This window comes from Rhea pennata, chromosome 2, assembly GCF_028389875.1.
Source record: "Rhea pennata isolate bPtePen1 chromosome 2, bPtePen1.pri, whole genome shotgun sequence".
Taxonomy (NCBI): Eukaryota; Metazoa; Chordata; class Aves; order Rheiformes; family Rheidae; genus Rhea; species Rhea pennata.
In genome coordinates this window covers 115,187,173-115,214,211 of record NC_084664.1, presented here as the reverse complement: position 1 = coordinate 115,214,211, position 27,039 = coordinate 115,187,173, and the positions used below count along the sequence as shown (strand labels likewise).

The 27,039-nt window shown below is 39.3% G+C and overlaps 2 protein-coding genes across 2 annotated transcripts; both read right to left on the bottom strand.

Annotated features, from left to right (window-relative positions):
• Positions 1-557: 557 nt before the first annotated feature.
• Positions 558-6,845, bottom strand: LOC134136617 (histamine H3 receptor-like). Its single transcript, XM_062568531.1, has 3 exons — positions 6,569-6,845; positions 3,042-3,208; positions 558-1,364 (listed from the first exon to the last, which is right to left on the bottom strand). The coding sequence occupies exons 1-3, from the start codon at positions 6,813-6,815 to the stop codon at positions 558-560; spliced, it is 1,221 nt and encodes a 406-aa protein (XP_062424515.1). The 5' UTR covers positions 6,816-6,845.
• A 6,555-nt stretch (positions 6,846-13,400) lies between these two features.
• Positions 13,401-21,875, bottom strand: LOC134136338 (histamine H3 receptor-like). Its single transcript, XM_062568142.1, has 4 exons — positions 21,869-21,875; positions 19,703-19,984; positions 17,238-17,404; positions 13,401-14,558 (listed from the first exon to the last, which is right to left on the bottom strand). The coding sequence occupies exons 1-4, from the start codon at positions 21,873-21,875 to the stop codon at positions 13,770-13,772; spliced, it is 1,245 nt and encodes a 414-aa protein (XP_062424126.1). The 3' UTR covers positions 13,401-13,769.
• Positions 21,876-27,039: the final 5,164 nt, after the last annotated feature.

The following is a 27,039-nucleotide window of genomic DNA, read 5'->3' as shown; positions in this document are numbered from 1 at the left end:
TTAAAAGTAGTCCCTGTATTGTCCCTGATGTCCAAGCATCATGAAAGAAGTAATCCTATCATATGGCTGACAACAGAAATCATAAATTAACTGAGTATTTTACAATAAGAAAAAATAATGCTTCTGAACACAGTGCTATTGTATATCTTTTATATATATAAGATACTAAGATACTGCCTTTTGAATACTATTGATCTTGCAGCAAATACCTATATTTATTGCATTGTTAACTAATACCATCTGTGAACACAAATAAGAGCTGTACTATTACTGAAAACAGTATCTTCAACAACCAGAATGAAGATAATGTGGATGGTGTGATAGGGTAAGTCAAGGCAAGCTTTGAAGATAGAGGCAATATCTTTTACCTGGCCAATTGAAATAGCTGGGGAAAGTACACGATCTCTGCACATGCAAGCTTCTCTGAAGGACATCATATTTGCCCAGAGGTTTGTCTAACCTTTCTAGCTAGATTGATCTACTGCAAGTTATTACCTCTACTTACAAACCTTGACCATTTACACCCCTCATTCAGTACAGCTGCAGTTGCTCTTCAGCTAAAACTCTCTAAGGGCTTTTCCTTCTAGAAAAGCACTTAACCTCAATGTTGCAAACTTTTTGGGACATAATATTTTCATGAAAGCCATTCGAAACTTAACATGACAGAGAGGGTAGAGAAATGGGTTCAAAGATGAATTGAGCCACAAAAGCCAAAAGGTAATTTCATACAAGGAGTTATGGACACATGTTCCTTTGCAGGCTCCACGAATAATCATCAGTAATGTATATGGGGCCCAGCAAATGGCAAAGACACACACAATTATGGCAAGCGACTTTGCAATTTTCTTGTCCCGTTGCAGTTTTGACCTGGTCTTTGCACGGAAAGAAGCAGAGAGATCAGTCTCTGGGGTTACAGAATTGCCTCTGGACAGATAGGAGCTTTCAGTTACCAAAGACTCTTTCTTTGGCCTCGTAGAGGAAGAAGTGCTGTCCTCTGCTTCTGAAGAAGACACTCCTTGACTCGGCAACAGGCAAGATCTCCAAGACAAGCTGCCGCTCTTTGGAGGTTCATCCTCCTGCACGCTGCCACGTCTCTGGCGCTTCTGGATGCTCCAGAAGATGTGTGCATTGAAATAGGTCACGGAGACGAGCGGCACAAAGAACTCCAAGGTGGAGGCGCACAGGAGGAAGTACCAGTTGTCGAAGAACTCGGCATAGCATTGCCACTCTGCAACCACGCTGCAGCCGGCCACGTGCTCCCAGAAGAGAATTGCTGGGCAGTAGAGGAGGAAGGCCAAGACCCAGATGGCTACCATCTTGACCACAGGGCTGGAGGCCACTCCCTGCTGGGCTCTGTAAGATACCTGTGAGAAACAAAGAAAAATGCCATAACTTTAGAGAAACATTTGGAACCCATGAAAGTACCAGCAAAGGAGCTGGTATACTATTTGGCAACTTAGAGCTACAGCTATGTTGAGCAGCTGAAGCTCACCCAGGAACGTCCCCAGGTATGTTTAATTTATTGATGTTGACATAACATAGGGGTGTCTCTCGACAGATTAGTGTAACAGTGCTAGGTCCTGGTCCAGGCAATGAAACACGATCATCCATCAGTGTCAGAGACATCTCTTAATTTGAAGTGTCTTGTTTCAGATATCTGTAGTCTGAATTGCCAGAGTAATTAGCATTCTATAGTTGCTCAGAGCATGACTCCTATTCACTTACAACTACACTGCCTTTTTACAGCATTTTACAAGGAAATAAGACTGTATATGTAAAAGTAGTCAACAGAAAATTTGCCACATATATTTGACAGAGACTTTGAAAAAATACATTTACTGCATACATCATGAGGAGGTAGGATAGACTACAGTTCTGCAGTGCAGCCTTTTGTTGACAAAGCCATGAAATCATCCTTTTCCTTTTTTCTTCCCCCGGCTCCTGGCCACACATTTTCCACTATATGATTTAGAACAGGCAGCTCATGTCCACAGCTCTCATGTCTTGCTCTATCCCTTTGACAGCGTGTTAAGAAGAATCTATAAGTCTGGGAGCTAAGTTAGATATCCAGTAGGAAAAAAATGTATGACTGTCATTAAGGACTATCATATAGATGTCCATAGGTCTTAATTGCATTTGCACAGGTGCTCTTAATTTGGCTGTTTGTAAATGTTGACTCTTTGGATTTCCAGTGTAATATTTCTTAAAGGTAAATGCTTAGATGTTTAATTTCCCACTCTTCTTTTTCCTTGAAATAAAATTAAATAACAGAAATTAATAAAATTTAATAAAAATAATGCAAGTGTAGTAATGTAAATAATTATAATTAATAAAAACAAAAGCTGAAATGTACCATAAGACATTATATTGAAATCCTTATAGATCACCAAAGAGCTGAACCTTTGGTTCTTCCACCTATTTCCCTACCACTACAGGTAACAGAATTACTGGTGAGAAAAACTGACCTCTATCCTTCATATGAACCAAGACATAAGGCACACACAAGGTGCTCTGCAGAAAGCAGAGACACAGCATGCATCTGAAGTTTTGGGTTCTGCCCCAGATACTGAGAGGAGTTTATTCTTGCACATCCCGAGTGTCCTTCACTTACTGCGTTATCATCAGTGCCTTCTTCTCCCATGCCTAATTTTAGGTCCAAACTAAAATCCATGGTTTACTTCAAACTTCCTCTTCCCTTAGCCCAGAGCCAGCCCTATTGCCAGACTCCTTCCTCCCTTACCCTTTCCACCCCTCATCCTGTTTTCTTTAGTAGCACAACAGTAGCCTGTAGTAAAAATGAGGAGAAAGGAGTTGTTCAACCTGGCCTGGGTCACACCCAGTGCAGAATATTCATCTCATTTACCTGCAAAAAACTAACAATTTCCACAGGCCAGCACATTTTTGAGAGCTCCTGTCTTGATTAAATTTGAGCCTATGCTCACTAATACAGCAAAGGGTATATCACTAATATCAAGATTTGATTTTGCCACTTCCCACATTCTTGAGACAAAATTCAGAGAGGGTGTAAACGGGGTACTTACAGCTTTAGTAACAGACAGGAAACGGTCATAGCTGATAAGAACAATGTTAAATACTGAAGCTGTGCACAGAAGGTAGTCCATAAGTAACCAGAACTTGCAGATGCCTCTTCCCAATTGCCATTCCCCTGTTAGGCTGTAAGGGATGTACAGAGGCATGCAGAATGCACCTATGGAAAGCAGCGACAAAGATACAACGCAGTTGTTACAATCAGGATTGCAAACGGTGCTCATGCATGCAGACAGTCAGTATTTTGGCATTTAGTTAAAAAGAAATACTAGTAAGATACCAATAATTTATGTTAGCATAAAATTTATATATTCCTGAATTCTCCTGAAATCTGATGATGACTTTCTGTATATTAGAGCTCAGAGAATTTGTGTATGCTGATTGTTAGGAATAAGCTTAGGGCATATCAGCAAAGAAGGATCTGCTGAAGAAGAAAACTGCAATCTAACCATCTTTATAGACTCTAAAGATATATAATCTGTGCCCAGCATATATGCATTGCGGTTATGCTTAGAGATGTAAACTTATTACTGTATATCGTACAATCTTTCATCTGCTTTAGTTTTCCCCCTAACACATCTACAAATATTGCTAATGTTGCTTATTAATGTGAGATTGGTTAGTATTTCTAAGTTAGCAAAAATACACTGGAGAGTTTGTGTGTTGTCTGGAAACCTATCAAAGATAGAGTAGTCACAGCAGACATATGGAACCCTCCTTAAGTGATGTGTTAAATCATGCTGGTTCTCTAGCTGAGATAACTTCAATAATGCTTTTCTATTCTGCTGTGTTTAGCTTTCATCCAAAAGGCCAAGAATCAAAGAAGTTTAGGCAATGAGAGAAACAAATCACTATTTGCCCTAATATGGGAGAAAGGTTGGTTAACAGAGACTGAAATTCTTGCAGTTAAGGAGGTGTTAAACACAAAGAAAAGAACAAAATAAAACAGTAAGGATGAAAATTCCCCCAAATCTCTCTATCTGAAATCAGGTCATATTGTTGCAAAGTGCAGAAATGTAATTGCCTGCAAATGTAAAAAGTTTGTATATTGCTACCAGTAGTAGTAGCAATAGGAGTAGCAGTAGGAGAAATTTCTCCTTTCTCTAGTTAGCAGGAAATAGAAATTCTCTTGCCTTAGGTGAAGAAAAATTCTCCACTAATCATTGCTAATTTGCTGGCAGATATGTTATATTTGTATCACCTATTTATAATACGAGTAAAGTTGAAGTAGGAAGTTGCCTTTAGACAGAATACCAAACCATTGCCCTCCAGTGAACTATTTTCACGAGAAAGCCATGTTTGTGCTTTATTTTTATGCTAGTAATTCAACAACTTCATTCTTAAAATGTAGTTTTACCATCACTCATATTCTTTCAAAGGAATGGTGCAGTATCTGATGCTCCATGCCTGAAATAGCTGCTCCACCTAGAGACAAATACAGAATACAAGCAGCTTCAAGATCCATTGTAAACTTTTCAGATCATTATTTTTTAATATGTCAGCTGAAGATGACAGGATCTTAAAATTTACTGAACATATTCAGGCTGGTGTGATTCACTGACAGTAATCATCTTTGGGGCACTGAGCTGGTAACAGTGGCTGCTATCAACAGGCACAAACATGCAGCAATTTCAGCATCAATGGCTTGCCTTAATACACATTTGAAATACAAGCAGAGTCACTCCTGTACAAATTACTCATTTTTCAGAATTGCTGATAACAGCTACTACTCTCATCAACTTCAATGTGATTAACCAATGTTTGGCACCATGTCAAAAATAATCCCTAATTTTAGCTATAGATGTAACTACAGATGTAAGAACTAGGCTTCAAGTATTTGAAATTGCTCTCACTTTTAATAATAAGAGGTTGCAAAAGACATGAGTCACTCTCTGAGAATCATGAGTCTGAAAAGATTCCAGTTCCCTAAGACGTTAAAAAAATACTACAGCAGTTTCAGAAAATAAAGCATTTTCTGACTGCTCTAAGAGATAAAGGCACAGATTTAGGTGGTCTATAGGCTAACAAAGTACCTATACCAACTGTTTCCTCTTGGCTGACTTAAGACTCCATGAGGCACCAGCTACAAACAAGAACTGATTTAGAAGGTGGGATTTAAAATTTCTTGATTAAATTGTAAAATACAAGGAGAAACAGGCTTTTGCAGAAGACCTGAGCAATGGAGTGGAAGTTCTAGATAACTGCATGTAGGGAGCAGGAAAAACAAAGGTTTCAGCATAGGCATCATTTAGTTTCTGCCCCACAGGGTGAGCCCCAGAATTAGAGACTGTCTGTTAAAAATTGCATAAATGAAGCAAAGTCTTAGAGGCTAAACACATGTGCTCCGCTACTCAGCACTGAAAGAAAAACAGTACTTTTGAAGAGTAAGCATTGCTAGAAGTAGTGCAGATCAATGAGGGTGCTACTTCTCTCCTTGTGGTTCAATGAACACTGGTCTCTGTGACCGCCTGAAAGAGAAGCACTTGCATGCAGAAATACCAATTTGCTAGCCTCAAGTCAAGATAATGCAGGAAGATTTTTATAATACTTCTCAAGACGCAGTCTCTATCCCTGCTCCTAGGATGCAAGTTTAAAATTTTGCAATCCTATACTGAAGCTGCTACATTAAAAGAGCCAGGCAGACCTCACTGAAAAGCCTTGTAAAAATCAGTATTCAGCACTTTTGAACTTGCTTAGGAACCTAATTCTTGTTTTCTGTTTGCTGGGACATCTATCCCAGGACAATGCTTGCACCAAACTTTCTCTGCTGCAGTGGTTCCTGGCTTGAACCCTGCCAGCGTGCTATACAACACTGTCCCACCACCCACTTCCTGTCCTGGCATTGCCCACTGCTTTACGGCACATCCAGGGGCAACATCCCAGTACTTCTGCAATGACATTATGGGAGGAGGGGGCTAATAAGGAAAATAGATGGGAGCAGACTGCTGCTGGCATCAGGACAATCCATCTGCTCCATAGCTTGCCCTTGATTTGCATCAAGTGTAGAGAACTAATGGTAGAGCACTTTTGCTGTAGTACAATACTTTAATAAGCCATTAGTATTATGTAGAGAAGTAATTTATTTACTGTGATGTAACATAGGTAGCTATATAAGAACATACTTCCACTGTCAAACATGAAGCTATTCTGACAGTCTGCAATGAATAATTTAACAGGAAGAGCAGAATTAAACCAGAACTAGTAGCACACAACCTCTTTCCTTCAGTCAGTATCCACATACAGTGGTTGCTCCTTTTTTCTGAAGCAGTGACATTAAAAGTACTTATACAACAACAGATGTATTCCTCATTATAATGCATTTCTGAGAAATAATAGATTGCTAAAACACTTAATGAAGTTTCCACCATACCTTATCCCTCCCCTACATATACAGATAGGAAATACTACTCTTAGAAGAAACCACACAGCAAAATACATCCCTGCCGCTGCTTCTCCAAAAAATTGAAAAAGGACAAATACTCCATGCCTCCACGTTATAATGCTCCATGTTGCAACTTACCCACTGCAAAGTCAGAAATAGCAAGATTGAGAAAGAAGTAATTACTCCGATGCCGGAGGTTGCGGTCCACTATGAAAGCAAGGATCACCAAGGCGTTTCCAAGGATTGTGATCAGAGTGAGCAGCACCATCAGGACAGCCAGGAGCACCAGCACAGCCAGCGAGAACTCTGAGCTGGGTGGCTGTGAGGATGCTGTCTCGTTACACGTTCCAGTTGTATGCAGAGCTTCACTACTGCTGTTGTGCATGCTGCGTGTCCAGGTCAGTTCACTCTGGGAAGAAACTCACGTTTTTATCCAAAAGATTGAGACAATTACATTAACAGTATGGGCTGAATACAGAAACATCCAAAAAAAATCGCTGTATCAAATAATGGACTGCAAGATTCCCAGGCTATTACATCTGGACTTGCTAATTCTCCTTGATCTGAGGCACCTTTTTGCCTGAAATCAAAACCTATAAAAGACTCCTCATAAGCAGAACCAAGTGCACACTTTTGAAATAAATTATCTGTTTCTCTCCTGAAGGGTGATCCTTATCTATTGAGGTTGAAAAGTTAGTCTGAAAACAACTCTCTTCAAAGACAAACAGTTTGCATATTAGCATTACGTAAGCATTTTTACACACTGAATCTAAAAACAGAATTCATTTTCACTTCCCTAGTGGTCAACAGGGTTTGAATTATAAATTTCTCTTGTTGTAAAATATAGGCATTGTTGTGCCTGCTGTTATACCTCATACAGTATTATAAAGTTAAAAAATAGAGATGTGTATTTCTTAATGTTGCTGATTACAGAGCCTGTAAAATTCAAGCTTATACACAGAAGAAGTATCATTAATGCCTTCCGAACTCATACGAAGCAATGCCTAAGTGTAGCCCTGGACACAGAAGACCAAATACCTGTGCTTTGGAGGACTCTGTAGGCTTAGCCTGTTTAATCCTTCGCTTCTTGGGGTATTTTAAGTAATCTTCCCCACCACAAAAAATGCCAAACTCTTAGCCCTTTGCAGACGTGAGGAGGCACGTACGCCTCCTCATTTCATTTATTCTGGAAAGAGTGACACGAAAGTTGGCAGGCCATGACGCATGCCCACAGCTCACCAGCCAGCACAGACTACAACCACTTTTTCAGGCTGAGACTGTGATGCTGAGTGCTCGATAAGACATGGGGCAAGAAACAAGGAAAGAGAGGTGTACTTGGATGGGCTTAGGGTGGGGGGAAGGCATGGTGGTGCAGGACAAAGGAGTATACCTAAAGAGTAGCTAAAAGTGATGGCATTGAACAGCCTTTGCAGGCGAAAGAGTAAAGGTATAGTGCCCTGGGGACAGGTGAGAAAGACGACCTCTCACTGGCAGAGGTGTCAGAGCCAGTTGAGACTCAACCGAGTGCTCATACAAGAAGAAGAGGAGAGTGATAGCTATCAGAGGCGTCCCTTCAGGGGACAGGGGCACTCCTTTGCCAACAGGACATCTTTTAGGATGCTGGGGAAACAGACAAGAGGAACAAGAGCTCTGTGTGCCATCGCAAAGCCACAACATTGCTGCAATGATAGATACAGTGGGACAGCTCACATGACTGGCATGCTGCAATGGACAGATAGAACCATGTCAGTAAAGACAGACAGGGAAGATGAGGAGGGAGAGTTTCCCTCCATGTACAGGAGCAGGTTGAATGTATGGAGCTTTTTTATGGGATAGAGAACAATCTAGCGATTTTGTGCGCAGGGTCATAGGAGAGGACAGTGACATGGGTGACATCATGGTGGGGGTGTGTTACAGACCACCCATTCAGGCTGAGAAAGTGGATGAAGTCTTCTTTAAGCAAGTCAAGGAAGTCTCCAGATCACAGATCCTGTTACTTATGGAGACATTAATTTCCATGACATCTGCTGGAAGAGCAACATAGCAGGGTGCAAGCAGTCAAAAGAATTGCTGAACTGTGTCAGGGACAACTTTTTGATACAAGAGCTGCTTGGCCACTAAAGGGTGACACATAGCTGGATTTCCTATTCACTAGCAAGGAGGAAATTGCTAGGGATAAGCAATCAATGTCAGTTTTAGCTGTAGGGAAAACAAAGTAGTGGAGTACCAACTCCTAAAGGGGTGAGAAAGGGGACTAGCAGAGTATAGACCCTGGACTTGAAGTGAACATACTTCATGCACTCAGGAAACTGGTAGGTGGGATCCTATGGGAGGCAAATCTGAAGGGCAAAGAATCTCAGGAAACCTGTAAGCCTTTAAGGACAGCATCCTCCAAACACAGAAATTATCCATCTCAATTTTCAGGAAAACAAGACATATCAGGAGACTAGCTAAGGATGGAATTCATGGTAGAGCAACAATGCAGAAAGGCAGCATAGAGGAGCTGGAAGCAGAGACAGGCTACAAAGGAGGAATTTAGAAATGTTGTCTAGCCATACAGGCACGATGCTAGAAGGCTTGCAAAGGATGTCAAGGCCAACACAGAGAACTTCTACTATTATATTTGTATTAAAAGACCGAACAATGAAAACGCGGCCCTGATCTAGTGAGAGCAGATACAGATAAGGCTGAAGTATTCAACACCACCTTTGCCTCAGTCTTCACCATTAAAGTCTCACGGTTCTCTGTGCTTAGTGAAAGAGTTCAGAGAGACCTGCAGGGTGTGTGTGAGGATACCTATTAGACATCTGCAAGGACAGAAGGAAATGCAGGGCATGAAAGAGTGAAATGGGTGAATGAGAGTGAGTAAGCGAGTGGATGAATGTGGAGGATTTTGCCAAGGAATCGTTTTGGCAAACAAAGCATATTTGTATCAGTGCATGAAAGGTACACTCAAAAACAAATACTGAACAAACATATTAACTTGACCCTGAAAAATATCCTACAGAGTGGAGACTTCTGCTATACCACATTGGGCAAGACAGCTTTTATGCTGTGAGCATTAACTGTCCAAAAGTTTGACTTAACTTGGGTGCTGGAGAGCAAGAATTTCTATCATTAGGAAAAGCACGATGATCTTTTTAAATATACATGAGTAGTGTGACAAAATGATTTGAACACAACCTCAAAAATATTGATTTGTAATAACTTTACCACTCTCCTCTATGTGGTTTCAAATTTGCTGCATATTGTGCTCCCTGGCAAACTCCCATACTAAAGTTTGGATCCAATTTACCTAGTCAATAACTGTGAAGGCCATTTTTCCAAAGTAACAATCCATCCTTTATTCACAAAATGCAAGCAGTTCTCTTACATCAGAGTTTTTATGCTAAAAGCATAAGGATAGAAAAGCAGCCAGCTCAAATACTTTCCAGTTTAGACTTACCTACAGTTTCTCTGTTCAACAGATGTTTACTTAGTACACCAGCTAGTCTATAAATGTTCTAAATTTTTTAAAAAGACTTACAGAAAAATAAAATGAATAAAATCTATGCCAGTTCCTTAACTCACAACACTGAAAATAGGTGTGCAGAATCAATGGCCTCCTGAAGCTGTATAGAATCACAGAATCAGTAAGGTTGGAAGGGACCTCTGGAGATCATCTAGTCCAACCTCCCTGATCAAGCAGGGTCACCTAGAGCATTTGCATCCAGGTGGGCCTTGAAGATCTCCAGAGAAGGAGACTGCACAACCTCTCTGGGCAATCTGGTCCAGTGCTCCGTCACTCTCACAGTGAAGAAATTCCCCCTCACGGTCAGGCGGAACTTCCTGTGCTTCAGTTTTTGCCCATTGCCTCTTGTCCTGTCACATGGGACAACTGGAAAGAGTTTAGCCCCATCCTTTTGACACCCTCTCCTCTCAGTCTTCTCTTCTCTAGGCTAAAGAGGCCCAGCTCTCGCAGCCATTCCTCGTAGGGCAGATGCTCCAGCCCTCTGATCATCCTCGTAGCCCTATGCTGGACTCTCTCCAGTAGCTCCTTGTCTCCCTTGTACCGGGGAGCCCTGAACTGGACACAGTCCTCAAGATGAGGCCTCCCCAGGGCCGAGTAGAGGGGCAGGATTGCCTCCCTCGACCTGCTGGCAACAGTCTTCCTAATGCACCCCAGGAGACCACTGGCTTTCCTTGCCACAAGGGCACATTGCTGGCTCATGGTCAATCTGTCATCCACCAGCACTCCCAGCTCCTTCTCTGCAGAAGGTCAGACCCAAGCCTGTACTGGTGCCTAGGGTTATTTTTCCCTAGGTGCAGGACCCTGCGCTTGCCCTTGTTGAACCTCACGAGGTTCCTCTCTGCCCAGCTCTCCAGCCTGTCCAGGTCTCTCTGAATGGCAGCACAGCTCTCAGGTGTGTCAGCCACTCCTCCCAGCTTGGTATCATCAGCAAACTTGCTGAGGAGGCACTCTGTCCCCTCATCCAGGTCACTGATGAACAAGTTGAACAGGATGGGACCCAGTACTGAGCCCTGGGGGACGCCACCAGCCACAGGCCTCCAACTAGACTCTGCACCACTCATGACGACCCTCTGAGCTCTGCCTTTCAGCCAGTTCTCAATCCACCTCACTGTCCACTCGCCTAACACACACTTCCTGAGGTTATCTAGGAGGATGCCATGGGAGACCATGTCAAAAGCCTTGCTGAAGTCAAGGTACACAATGTCCACTGCTCTCCCCTCATCTACCCAGCCACTCATTCCATCATTGAAGGCTGTCAGATTGGTTAAGCAGGATTTCCCCTTGGTGAATCCATGCAGACTGCTCCTGATCAGCTTCTTTTCCTCCATATGCCTGGAGATGACATCCAGAATGAGCTGTTCCATCATCTTTCCAGGGATGGAGGTGAGGCTGACTGGCCTATAATTGCCTGGGACCTCCTTCTTGCCCTTCTTGAAGACTGGAGTGACATTGGCTTTCTTCCAGTGCTCAGGCACCTCTCCAGTTCTCCAGGACCTTTCAAAGATGATGGAGAGTGGCCTGACAATAGCATCCACCAGCTCCCTCAGTACCCGTGGGTGCATCCCATCCGGGCCCATGGATTTGTGGATGTCTAGCCTGCCCAGAAGGTCTCTAATCCTTTCCTCCTCAACCAAAGGAAAGTCTTTGCTTCTATGGACTTTCTCCCTCACGTCCAGGCTGCAGGATTCATGAGGGCTGCCCTTAGCAGTGAAGACTGAAGCAAAGAAGGCATTCAGTGATTCTGCCTTCTCTATAGCCTTTGTCACCATTCAGTAGTGGGCCCACATTTTCCCTAGTCCTCCTCTTGCTATTGATGTATTTGAAGAATCCCTTCTTGTTGTCCTTGACATCCCTTGCCAGACTTGATTCCAGCTGGGCCTTAGCCTCCCTTGTCGCATCTCTACACGCTCTGACAGCATTTTTATAATTCTCCCAAGTAGCCTGTCCCCTCTTCCACATTCCATGTACTTTCTTCTTCTGTCTGAGTTTTTCCAGGAGCTCCTTGCTCATCTACGCAGGTCTCCTGCTCCCTTTGCTGGACTTTTTCCTTGGGATGCACCGCTCTTGAGCTTGGAGGAAGTGATGCTTGAATACTAGCCAGCTCTCCTGCACCCTCCCTTCCTTCTAGGGCCTTAACCCATGAGATTCCTCGAAGTAGGTCTCTAAACTCCGCTTTCCTGAAGTCCAGGATTACAATCCTGTTTATTGCCTTCTTTCATGCAGGATCTTGAACTCCACGACCTCATGGTCACTGCAGCCAAGGCTGTCCCCAACCTTCACAATTCCTCTCAGCAATTAGGCTCACAATACATAACACTATCCATATGAGAAATGGAAGCATAACAAGAATGGTAAAAAATAATGGCAAAAGAAGTCTTCAGTTACAAGCCTCTAAATAGAATGGCATTTTACTTCCTCAAAGTCATTAACTTTTGTGCTATAATCAAGCTGTTTACATGCATTTGAATCATGCTTACAAAGAAATACTCTGCTTTTGCAACATTTCAACAGCCAATTTCAAATTATTTATTTCAAATAAGACTTTGCAAATTAATTATTACTCTTCATTATTCTGTGCATTAGATTGGTTTATATTTCTGTATTTTATACATCTATACATATAGACAAAGAGGGAAAGGAATTATATAAATGAAGAGGAAAAAAAATTTACTGGTGACTCTCACTTATCCATCCACAAAAGTCTTCTGGATGAGTTGCAACACCCAATACCAGGTAAGAAATTTTGGCATATGAAAAGGATACAACCAAGTTCCATTGCCCTCTGCAGTACATCTACCTTTCAGCATTGCATATCTGCCCTCATTTCAGACAAACCACTATGAATCCCATTCTCGAACAGTGAATATGGCTCTTGTCCAGTGATAGAGAAAATCCAACTTGATAGTGGTTCAGTGACAGAGAAAAGCTATATATGTCACAATAACATGATAAAGAAGGATAAACATTACTCTCTCAATTCAAATTCGTTCCAGACATTTTGATGGAACATCTTTGCACTGGTAGGCTGTATGCCAGGTAGAGTATTGTCTGTCCTCTCACAGCCAGACAAAAGCATAAATCCAGCACAAACTTTGTATTGCTTGCTCTGCTAATTCATCAGGCATCTGATCATGCTCCCAAGCCTGGCCTAACCTTTAGATAATCAGACAGGCACAGATCTGTTACTAAAGATCATGTAAGCATGACCAAAGAGGCAGTTGCTGTCAGAACAAAAACAGTACTGGTATAAAAAGTAACAACTACATACTCCTGTGACAATTTCCATAACTATTCTCAAACTTTCATAATGACTGAAAATCATTTATTCTCTGAAAACAGTCCAGAAGTACAGTAATGTGTCCTGCAACACCAACTATGGACTATATTATAAGGACAGATCAGACAAGCTAATCACTTACATATTCCTCACAATGAGCATCATATAAGGCGTAGGGCAGGGGGAGTCTTACACTCACACACAAACACATATCTCCCTCAGTGAACATCTATGCAGCTATCTAGAGAAGAGCTATTTCTTTGTCTCATTTTTATATATAAAAAAATAATAATAAAAAAGCACTTCAAACCTGCAATCACCACAAAAAGCACACCCAGCAAAATATTGTTACACTTTTCTTTGCACTAGATGGTGTTTTTCTTGGTGTGATACAAGTTGAGAAAAAAAAACAGGGCAAGTACATGTCTCTACTGCACTCTCAACCAATACCATCAGTGAAAAACAGTTTTTCCTGTATTTCTGCTGAAGATATAAAAAATTATCACTAAACAAGAGAGGAATCTTATCTGTAAGTCTTTTGTTTTAATTCCCTAAAAAGAAGGTGTGTTATGTGATTGCAATGTTGCAAACTTTTTGGGACATAATATTTTCATGAAAGCCATTCGAAACCTCATATGGCAGAGAGGGTAGAGAAATGGGTTCAAAGATGAATTGAGCCACAAAAGCCAAAAGGTAATTTCATACAAGGAGTTATGGACGCATGTTCCTTTGCAGGCTCCACGAATAATCATCAGTAATGTATATGGGGCCCAGCAAATGGCAAAGACACACACAATTATGGCAAGCGACTTTGCAATTTTCTTGTCCCGTTGCAGTTTTGACCTGGTCTTTGCACGGAAAGAAGCAGAGAGATCAGTCTCTGGGGTTACAGAATTGCCTCTGGACAGATAGGAGCTTTCAGTTACCAAAGACTCTTTCTTTGGCCTCGTAGAGGAAGAAGTGCTGTCCTCTGCTTCTGAAGAAGACACTCCTTGACTCGGCAACAGGCAAGATCTCCAAGACAAGCTGCCGCTCTTTGGAGGTTCATCCTCCTGCATGCTGCCACGTCTCTGGCGCTTCTGGATGCTCCAGAAGATGTGTGCATTGAAATAGGTCACGGAGACGAGCGGCACAAAGAACTCCAAGGTGGAGGCGCACAGGAGGAAGTACCAGTTGTCGAAGAACTCGGCATAGCATTGCCACTCTGCAACCACACTGCAGCCGGCCACGTGCTCCCAGAAGAGAATTGCCGGGCAGTAGAGGAGGAAGGCCAAGACCCAGATGGCTACCATCTTGACCACAGGGCTGGAGGCCACTCCCTGCTGGGCTCTGTAAGATACCTGTGAGAAGAAAAGGACATATCACTCATTCATATAACATTTTGGAACAAATATCTCATTAAAAAAATCAAAAAAATGAAGTGTACTTTTTGTTCTGTGTTTGTTCCCAGACACCAAGAACTTCTTCACTTCTGTACAGTCCTGAAAAAGTCTATTAATCTTGTTCATGAAATATGGTAGCTTCAGTAATTGATTGTATTGGGATTGGAAAGGAGCATAGAAATTACAACACCTAAACTACCACCTGAGATCTAGGGGGAAAGGGATATGTTTTGATTTCATCACTACTTCAGTAAGGAAATATTAAGGAATCAGTTTATGATTAAGAAATGCTCAAGCTCAGAGAAGAGTGAAGGCTATTGTGGTACTTACTTCTTGCAATGGCAAAAGTAGAAGCCTTCTGTATTAGACAGGTTACCAAGAAAGAATGCAACTAATAGATAATCTGATTTTTAATATCATTTCTTCCTGTCGTAACAGAAAATCTAATCCACACACGTGCTTTAACATTTCTTACTTTATTGAAACATTCTGTTTTTAACAGTTACTTTACCTTGCAAACAGCTCTTCATCTATTGCAAGTATTGAAGGATTTTTTTTATCTACCCAGATTGCATTAATTTATCTTACTCTCTAGCCATAAATAAATCTCTATCTTTAAAAAAATACTAAGAATTAAAATCATATCATCCAAAGTTAGAAAATTCAAGAATTAATATCACCCTTTTGATAGCCCATGTAAGAATACTACATACTTCTAGCTCCTGACCCCTGCATCTTTCAATGCACAGGATGATCAGTTAATGAGAAGCTGGTCAATATTTTGTTTCCTCAACACTGTTCAATGTTTGTAATCTCAGCCTTTATTGAGATCCAGAACTATTATCTTCCTCACTGGGTTTCCTATGCTATTCATTAGTGTAGCATCTGCAAATATTTATGAAAGCTTTCTTCACAGCAATGCCTTAGCATGATGGGCATCGTTGTCCCTATTTTACTAGTGAATAAGACAGCAATGCAGCAGTGTTACAGGCTTTATTTTAGATTCTGTATTTTAAACATCTGTAGCCTGAAGTGTTAGTGTTTTACATCTTATAGCACCATATCGTCTCAGAGTGCAGCTCCAGTTCACATCAACTGCAACTATGAATTTGCAGTAAGACCACAAGCTTCTCAATTTAGTAGACAGAAAAGAGGAAGCTCAATGCAGCTTCACTAAAAGTTTAGTCTGAAATGACTGGCCCCTGACAACCAGCTCTGCAGCAGGTGTAGGGAAAGATCACAAGTCCGTAAGGAACCACGGTATCTTTTGGATAACTGTCCTATGTTGCATACTCCCAGATTCACTCTATCCTAATTACCTAGAGGAGGAAAACAGAATGTGATCATGTCACTAAAAACTATCATCAATGCTTAAGAACATAAGGCTCAGCTGGGTTGCAGATACCTTCTTAATTTACATTTCTCACATCCTAAGCTCTGCAACAGTATTAATATTTCTCAATATTACCATTTCTCAAACACAAGTGTTTTTGTACCCGACTGTTCAGCTTTAAAACAACAGCAGCAGCAGCAGCAACAGAAAACCTTAAAACCATAACACTGGGGAAGAAAACAGAGATAAGGCATCTTATCAGCACTTTCTGAATGAGAACCTCCAGATCTACCGCATAGCTCGTCACTTGAGCTAACAGACTGATAACAGCAAAGGACAACATCTTTCATCTGGGCCCAACACTAGGTAAGAGTTTAGAAATGGTGAATGTTAATATTTACCAGTGGATTCCCCAGATATCTTCTGAAGCAGGAGAATGCTAAAAATTAAGAAACACCTCTTCCCTCACTGTACATTTCTATCTATTCTTGTTTTCACTTCCAAGGATTTGTTTCCACCCAATTGCTCATTTGGTAACACATCAGTCACCCGCCGTGGTACTGCATTTCCTCATATGTTCTCCAGACAATCCATCCCACATCTCTCTCTGTACCATCTTCTCCTTTTAGAAATTTATCCAAGGCCAAGGGACCTCCTTGACTTAACCTAGTTTTAATTACCACTCTTACAATAACCAAAGCCCAAATCCTCTACACTCCAGTTACCCCTTTCCTATCTTGACCTCCACCTCCTCTGTAGTGTAATTAGACAGCTTCCCATGTGTACAGGTGCAGGGAAACACTAAAAACTCAAGGAAGACATTCTCATTTCCCCACATTCCAATGCCACAACACCTAGAGCAGGCAGGAAAATGATAGAAAGCATCTTATTTCTAGTATACCTAGGTTAAGCATGAAAAAATCTTCAAATAACTTAGCTGCCCACCTCTACCAAGTCTCTACAAAGTCTTTGAAAACTTGCATATTTAGGTAAATTTTCACAGGCTAGCAAAAGGCATAGCCATGGCAACATCTCTGCTAAAAAATGTGCCTGTTATGATACACCAAAGCACCAAAGTTTCTCCAGAAAAAAAATGGTACAGTAATATATTAATGTTTTCAGAATAAAGAACCTTTCCCAGCTTTGTTCTCAAAAAGCTGAATTATTTCAGCCCAAACTTTTAATTACCCCAGTGAAGGGCCATGAGCTTTTAGTATTATTGTAAACACTCTAAGTTTTAGAGAAGTCTAAATATCTATTTATATATAAAAAAATAAAGAAATAATTAGAAATATTCTACTTACAGCTTTCGTAACTGACAGGAAACGGTCATAGCTGATAAGGACAACATTAAACACTGAAGCTGTACACACAAGATAGTCCATAACCAGCCAGAGCTTGCACAGGCTTCTTCCCAAGTACCACTTCCCTGTCAGGCTGTAAGGGATGTACAAAGGTATACAAAAAGCACCTATAGAAATAAACCAAATGAACATGTCATAGGCAGCCCTGCAGGCAGTGCTCATGAAAGCATAGGAACATCTTTGTCATGTCTGATAAAAAAAAGTTACACAGACTGGAATTTCCATGTGGAAGGCTTTATATTCTCATGCAGACAATGAACACTTTACTACATTCTAGGAACCAGTAAAATTCTTATCATTAATACTTTTTTGAAAGGCATATCATGTTTATTGCGATTACTTTTCAAATATGTATCATTTGATAAAAGAGTGACTTTGCTTTAGCTGTTGTAGTAAACACTATTCTGTATTAAGCTGCTGAAATTCACATGAAAAGATCTTTTTTCTTTTGGAGTAATATACTAACTAGTTTCTACAAAGCACAGTCTAATTGTCATGCTTCCATCCTCTCAGAAGCATGATATGGTATCTGAAAGTGCTCCAAAATTTACTGTTGCAGAAATACAAAGTGGAGTTCATATTAATCTTTCAAATTATATAACCAAAAAGCTAAAAAGAACTGCACATTAAATGCACTGTCTAACATTTCTTCTGATAATACGCCCTTGATCATTACACTTCTCAGTAGTGAACTGACAGGATATTATCTACGGGCATACAGCAAGCAGAGGAAACATATGCAAGCGATCAACACCCATGGCTATCTAAATTTAAACAGTTATAGCCAAATGTTGTGCAAGTGCCAATGCGACTTCATTTTAATGAATCTCTTGGTGATTGTATTAGATAATCATTTACAGTTCAAACTTGTAAGGCTGAAAAGCTAATAGTGTAGTTTGCTATACTGGAGAAGTACAGAGAGCCCTAAGAATGGACAGTATTAGTGCTATAGTAAAATGAAACTGCTGCCTCTACAGAGCATCTAATACTTGCTCCTTTGATCAGAAGTTATAGTATATATTTTATCATTCACAGGAAAAAAAATTAGGATTATTTCAATTTTATACATATTTCAAAATACTGTACATTCAGGTAACAGGTACAGAGAATTATCTTGAGAGTCTCCGTTTCTCTAAAAATGGTACAGTTCTTGCTATTTTCCCTCTCTACTAAAGAGATTTCTGTTCATATGCTATATAATAGGTCCAGAAGCACAGAAATAAAGCAAAATTGTTGAAGGTCAAAATCATATAGATTAAGTAAAATAAAACAAAAGGCAAAGAGCTCTGCAAGCATTAAAAAAAACCTCACATTTAACAATCAGATCAAGTAGAAATTAAAGATAGTCTATATACATCCTGAATCTAAATTATGCAGCCACACAGCTACAGATCAATGAGTTTGACTCTAATATGTGCAAAGATTTAAACTAAATTTAGAATAAGAAACTAGACATTGAGGTAAACAGAGTATCATGAAACACACTTTTACAGAAGTTAGGCAAGGTCAAGTTGTATATATTCCTTTGCAAGGAGAAATGACTTACTTTGTATTTCTCAGCCAGATGCCACTATTTATTCCACGCCGTGCTAGACTGTGAATATGATGACAGAACACCACTCTATCAGTTGGTTTTCTGCTCGTATTTCTCTGTCTATCATAAAGCTCTTCTCTACGATTGGGGAAGAATTGCTTGGGCTGACAAAGACTGGTCTCAGGACACAGAAAGGCAGAAGAGGGTTTGCGAATGGAAGAGGAAAGACTCAAATATGTCACAGTCACAGGCACAACAGATTCAAAACTGCATCTGCATGACTCTCCCAGCTTTGGGACAGATCTGAATTTTCTCTAAGCTGCAATTCAGCGTTTTGACTCAGCAGCACCTATTTAGGTGCTCAGAGTACTACCTTATCCATACACAGGCTTATGCTAAAATCATACCAGTAGCTGACTAGCTGAGAGGATGCCCTCACTGAGGCTTAGGAGGCAGACAAAGAGCAGATTGTTGCAGCAATCTCTGCAACACAGCAAGGCAAAGAAGTTGTCATGCATACAGGGGAAGGGATCAACACATTCTACAGAACAATCTGGATATCATGAAGAGTGGAATATTAAAAAACATGCACATAACATGATTTCTGATGCTGGCTATTGTGGCTATAAAACTTAAGAACAGAGTCTCTTCTATTCTTTCAGTGTCCTTTTTAGATGTATATAAGGTAAAAAGGTAGAATGAAAAGTTTCAGTTATATTAAAAAAACAAAACAGGTTGTGATGCAGTAAATCAGAATGTAGATTTTGTGAAATTATCCATGCTTGTTAAAAATGACCCAGCAAAATACACTCCTGCCTCTCTTAAAATTCATAAAGGACAAATACTCCATGTCTCCATAGTTGCAACTTACCCACTGCAAAGTCAGAAATAGCAAGATTGAGAAAGAAGTAATTACTCCGATGCCGGAGGTTGCGGTCCACTATGAAAGCAAGGATCACCAAGGCGTTTCCAAGGATTGTGATCAGAGTGAGCAGCACCATCAGGACAGCCAGGAGCACCAGCACAGCCAGCGAGAACTCTGAGCTGGGTGGCTGTGAGGATGCTGTCTCGTTACACGTTCCAGTTGTATGCAGAGCTTCACTACTGCTGTTGTGCATGCTGCGTGTCCAGGTCAGTTCACTCTGGGAAGAAACTCACGCCTCGTAGGTTTATCCAAAAGGTTAAGATTCATAAGGAACGTTGACAGGCTAGACCAGGAAGTCAATAAACATCCCAAAAATGTGATTTAAAAGAGGGAATTATACGGTTCTGATGCAAGATAAATCTTTTCTTCCTATGATTTTATAATTTTAATAAATAACAATGCATCTGAAACCATGTAAACCTGTGTAAGAGTTACCAGCAAAAAATATGTAGCGTTTTCAGGCTCGTATTTTAAAATGCAAGCTCTTCCTTATTCAACCTGATCCTTATCTGAAGAGGTCAGGAGGGCTGATTTAATATTTTCTCTCATTCTCCTCTCTCTCTCTCTCTCTGTCTCAGTCTCATCCATTTATCTAGTGACATTAGATTTCAGAAAGTCTGTGTCCCTCTGTTTTGTCTTACATGTTTTTGCAATAATCAACTTTTTTTTTTTTTTTTTTTTGGTTACTCTTTCTGCAGATCCTAGCACTGAAAACTAATGCACGGTAAACACATACGCAATTACTTGCCATGGTAGTAATGGTGCAATCCTCAGACATCGGTTGCAAAACTCCCACTGAAATCAGTTGTCAAACTCTTACCAACCTCAGTGACACAGCATCAGTTGCTACCTTCCTAGAATCAAGGAACGAAATACTGACTCCCTGAATGAGAGCTTTGCAATTAGCTTTATTAGGGTTAGGTCTTTCTCTCCACACTGATGGGAAAAATGGTGCATCTTCTGCAAGTGCTTAGATTTTGTATGAATAATGATACCATTTGCAGAGAGCTCTGAATATTCCAGAGTTGTAAAAAAAAATCAATTATTTTTATTGTAGATCCTAAAAACACATTGGTGTCCAATTTAAAATACTCAAATTTGAAACCTTTTAGCCTCTACGTCTTTGTTTCTGTTCCCCATCTCTGTGGGAACAAATTCATTAGCATTTACCAAGTGCTTTTACTAGATGTTCGCATGGCAACAGCATAGAAATGCAAAACTTTATTATCCATAAAAATATCTGCACAACATGCATGTCCATTTCTGCTTTAAGCTTTATTTCATTTCCAGGTAGTGCAAAAAATGTTGAAAACACACTTTGCCAAAAAGTACTAAGTAATTCTACTAACCTGTCCTAAGTTTTTGAGGCCTAAGCTACGTGGTTGAAAAAAAACACAGTGGTGAACAAAAATCAGGTCAAATTAAGGGTTCAGCTAAGTCCATATCCTGTGTGCATCAGTAGCCAAAAGACAACAGAAGAGAATAAGAATGCAGAAAGATACAGTAATATAAACTATATATGTAGTATATGTAAATATGTAGTGTAGTAACTGCTAGTATGCTCTCCTTCACTCCAGTGACTTGTGGCTCAAGGTACCAATATAGCATCAAAAATTACACTGACTTACTTTAATTTACTTCATCTTCTGAACAGTCACCTACTTATCCCAGTAGTACCCAATACTTCCGCTTTATATTAAGACATTCTGTAGCCTCTAAGGTGGAGGTAGCTGGGTTTTTTTAAGGTTTTTGGTTTTAAGGTTTTTTTCTAAAGGTTTTAGGAACCTAGCTAAGAGCTAACCAGCACATACCATGAAGATGATGGAAGATCTTGGGGTGTTCAGTGATGCAGAGAAAGTAAAAATTCATTTATCTTACTCTTCTTTTGTATAAGTAATACATTTCCCATAACAAAATAATAGTGCTAGTTTCACTGAAGTACCTTTTTCCAAAGAATGTCACAGTCTGAGAGAACTTTTATTTTTCCTGGCTAATTATAACCTACAAATTTGTAAGTATGACAATATTAGAGGTATCCTCTAATCACAGAGGACCTATCTTCTTCCTCAGAAAATGTGAAATAACAGTGAGAAACTGGTATATACACCTTACGCTGCATTCTCTGAATTGCCTTTTTGTGTCTCTTGAATGGACACTGTTTACAGACAGCTATTTCAGGACTTGTTTTTTCACTCTAAAACTTATCCAAATGATTGCTGGGGTTGAAATATGCAAGAATATTGCCTGATGCCTTCCATCGCATAGGCACAACCAGCCTTCCATCTGTTGTGATTTTCTCCGCAGTTACTAAAGTTTGTTGTTCCTCATGCACAAAAGAATGATGTGCTTGGACACATCACATTAGTCAGCCTACAGGCTAAAAGTCCTAGAGTCCCCTGGGAACAAGGAAATTCTGGGCTCTACTTTTAGTTCAAGCAGATTCCCCTTGTAAACTTTCAGCATCTTATTCGATGCCTTTGCTTCAGTTTCCTCACACTCAAAAGGAAGGTAATTCTTAGTGAGCTTCTCAAAATCTGAGAGAAATTATGCATTAATTAATTAACTACATCAGTAAAAGAAGGTGAGAGACATTATCCAAAATACTTTCAGACTGTTAATTAGGATTGCTCACTTGAGAAACAAGAAAGCCTGATTTTACAGCCTTTGAAACCAAGCAGAAGACAAGATTGATCCCATCTGAGCAATTGGGAAGCATGGGAATTGAGCTTCATGGGAAGCAACTGAACTTACTGAATGGCTTAAATTCAGGAGTGTTTTCTAGGATCACACAGGTACCTAATTTCCCTCCATCTCCTTCCCTCAACATTTTTTCTTAACAATAACTATCTAGTTTCTCAAAATCTTAGATACCTAATTCTTCCACACTATGCTTGGAAAGTCTGCATGCAGCAGGGCACCTAAAAACACAGATGCTATGTTCCTGTGCCTTGTGAACGTACTTCCAAGGTCATAGACCTATTTTAAGTCATGAAGTCATTTAACTGATTTGTTAAACATTCAAAATATAATCTATGCTAGTCAGCATTTTTTGGAAAACATCAGCAGTGCAAGTGAAGTTTAACAGCAGAGCTATTAAATAAGATTTTTGCAGAATTTTCTATGTGGCTGTAGCTATGATTAAATCAGTCTAGAAAACTATTGTCTAGCTAGGAAAACATCTCAAGTAGGTTCTGAATAAACGACTGATTTTCTACTGGAGTCAGGGCATATAAAGAGTTCGATGATAATTCTATAAAAATATGTGACATTTTTACACAAATAGACAAGCTAGACAATAAACTCATGAGAACAGATCAGTATACTGAAGGGATCCACAAGTAAACGTTATGACTTTCTCTTCCATTTTTAATTACCCAGGCTTTTAAGAAGGTATAGGAAACAGTAAAAGAATCACTATGAGTTATCTGCTTATTATTCAGGCCTTACAGAATCAAGGTATTACAAACACTCCAAAATAGCTATGCTGCAATTAGAGAGACATTTATCCTCATTTCAAAAAGCTGTAGACAGCCTGTTTTAAAAACATCGTTCAGAATGGAATAATTCTAGATCTATGATAGGAAATTTAGGTGAAACATTCTGTGTCACCATTACTTGAAGAGAATAGCTAAGAGCTCTTTGTAAGAGCTATAGAAGTTCTTTTCCATTTCTCAGCTGTCTTGAATTTAGTAAGACTCTTCCACAGAAGTTCATGTTTTACATTGAAACCACCTGGCAGTTCTTCAGAAGATATTTTGCTAACAAATCCCCTGATCAGAGACCAGATATAAACTCCTGCTGCTGCTCCAGTCACTTCAGTTTGACCAACGTGAAAAATAAATCATTCTGATACTACGTGGTCAGATTCTGGGCTCCTGTAATGGCTAACCTCGTTTCAGCTGCATTCTGGTCCATTCTCTGAAGAGCAAAGTGAACTGTAAAACAAACAGATAGGACAGAATAGAATGACAGAAAAGATGAAAGTGGCAATCCACCTGGATTAATGCTATAATCTTTCTCTATTTTTTCAACTAATGAAATTTATAATTATTTCATAAACAGGGGATATGCGTACAACCTACACTGTCTTAAACAAAGGAACTCACTGTTAAACTGCTGTTCTTGCTTGTTAAGAGTATAAATTGTATTAGGATACTAACTTTAAAATTAAAGAGCTGCAAATCATTTTAGTAATTTTTTCTTTGCTTGATCCTATGTGATAGTTCATATACACAAAATTTGATTAATGCAACTTGAAACCTCATCACATTGCATTATCAATTCCTGGGCTAAAGAGCCTTATGCTCAATTTCAATTTAGATTTTCAATATATTCTTTTAGATCCTTATTTTTTTAAAATAATTTGCAGTAAAATATTAAACCATTATAGTTTACATTGATATATTTATTAGATTGCTACATTGTTTAGTAGAGTTTAGAATAGCAGTATTTATGATATTTAACAGAAATATGGAGATTGTTCCATTCTCCAAGTTAAAGGTCAGACTTCCTTATAAACAAAGGCTGATTCCATCCTTGCTACCTGGTAGAGGAGTAAGCTGTGCCAAATCAAAAACAAATCTCCCATCAGCCCACTTTAGTTAACACAGAGTGAAAACATTCATTTCCACAGTCAGAGGTAGTTTGGCTGACTCTGCTTTAACCTAGTTTCACCACAGAAACCTGCAAAAACAGTGACAGAAATATAAGAGAAAGGGAGAAGTGTTCTTTCTCTTCTCTGTATAAAGGCATACCAAAAGGTAACAATTTCTAATATTCATAAACTTTACCCAAAAATCAAAAATGAGAAACTGTCAGCCCTATAAAAATTAAATGATCATTAGTTATCAAAATGACAGGGTTAGCATGATTACATCATCTATTTTATTCCCACAGCATTGTTTTAACAGATGGGTGCCAACCTAAAATTACTACAGTTGGAGTGAAAAGATGTTAATAATTTTAGTCTGCTCAAGAGTGAAACATTGGCTCCAGAATAATATTCTTCAAAAGCATATATTTCAGCAGTGTCAAATTTCATCAGAGACACCAGTCCATTCAAGATTCAAATATGTCAACCACTGTTGAGGCTATGTACGTTTTTGCTAGAGGAACCTGGAGTTTCCATAAACATTATGAATTCTATGATTTCATGCAACATTTTAGAGAGGTGTATATTTTTTCTTAGCAACAGCTCATGGCCTCAGAGCACAATGGACATATAAAGCAAGCTCACTGCTTGTAAGAAAGGCCTGTTTATTGGGTTTTTCTTTTGATTATGGGACATGTGTGTTCTTCCAGTAAGTAAGAACAACAAACCATTTCTTGGCCCAGTTTCTGAAGAATTGCTTCTTGGTTTCTTCATTAACAAGCCAAATGCATTATAGGCTACTATGAAAGTGGAAGGATTATAATACATATCATATTTGTTGCTGCTTTGCTCTAGATGCTCATATTCTCTATTTGTGCCCCCCCCCTTTTTTTTGGGGGGGGGGGGGGAGGGAGGGAGGGACACAACAACTAGTCCCAGCATGAAAATACTCCTGACACACCTCAAGTATTTCAACAGCTAGATCACTGCTAAATTTTTGATCCTGACACTTAACAATTACTGCTGCTCCTATATTCTCTCAGTTACAAAACGGAAACAATTGTATTCAGTGAAATGACGGGACTCAAAGTACCACAGGAATAACATGTTTTTTATGGCACAAGGTATACTGAGGCATTGCTCTCAAAGGACAAAAGTCAGTGTTGCAAAATTCTTCAGGAAAGCCACATGTAGAACATTTTCATTGAATAAAGGAAGTTTAAACTTAGAAAATGCTTATAAACCAAAAAAGGAAGAGAATGCAACATCTCTTAAAAAAAAAAAAAAAAAAAAAAAAAAAAAAAAAAAAGTGTCCACAGGAAGGAAAGCTAGTCAGCACTTTATATTCTCATTGAAGGAAAAACTGTGAAAATACAAACATAGCTCCACTTCTATGACCTGCTTCTAAAGGTTTTTAACCAGCCGTTCTAAGTTACTATGTTATAATTTTGCTCATCAAGTGGATGAGCTATATGAGTCTATTTCATTAAAGGCAGCGACCGGTTACCAAAAATCTGCTTCTTTCGTTTGGGGGTTTTCATTTTCATCATCATGCAAAACTAGAACATAAGATTTTTGAGAACAAGGATCAGTATTTTTGAAAAAAACAGAAAGACCTAGCTCAGTTTGAACATCCAAACACTAAGACCTTCAGAATCACTTGTCAGTTCTGAGCATTCAAACTTCAACGGTGCTCTGAGGGAAGAGAATACACATTACCATGACTGAAACGGAATCATTAGCAGCTGTAGCAGAATGTCTAGCAGTTCATCTGCTTTTCTTCTTAAATTAATTGTGACAATTTCAAACTCTACTGAAGGCATCAGAAACTTTGGAATACTTAAATCAATAAAATACTGCAAGTGCATGGCAAAATTTTTACTTTAAGAGTGTCCATCAGTAAGTTCTCATGAACTATGAGCAAGAAATAGTTGTACCACTCAAGAAATGCCAAGACTTTTACATAAGGTAATACACAGATCTTCTTCCCTGGGAAGAATGTCTTTTTGTAATTACAAGTACAGATGTTAGACTGACTACAAAAGAGCTTAACAGCGCAGACAAGCTGCATAAAATTGTTTCAGTAAATCACTGCATGATCTGTCTGCCACAGAATCTATGGTAAAAGCTTTTTTTTCTAAAAAAAAAAGAAACATATAGTAGTTTAGTAATTAATTTTAGTTACTAAAATACCTATACCATTAGTATACTACATGCACTTTAGTATACTATACTATATCGTTAGTATATCAGTACCCCTTTAAGTTACTGCAACTGTTAAGAAATATCTCTTGCTATGTGAAACTCTGTGATAATTAGTTTAATTAGATGAAATCTACCTTTGGAAAGGTTTCCTAAAGTAGCTGTACTGTAGAACAATAATGAAGTGTAAAACATATTGGCAAAAGTATGTACACTGGATTGATGATCAAACAAGCAAGTCTTAAAAATACACTTTTAAACTATGCAACCATAACTATACCTTTTGCCACTACACAAAACCATTAACCAGCATTACTTTACAAGCAAAATAGTTCAGGTATACCTGAACTAAGAAAGCATCTGACTCAAATGCTAATAATTAAAGATCAACAAGATTAGAAATTAATTAAGAAAGATCAGATCATTTAATCCATCCTCTGCAAGTGAAAGATACTGAGGTAATGTTAAAAAAATTAATCTCATCTAAGTA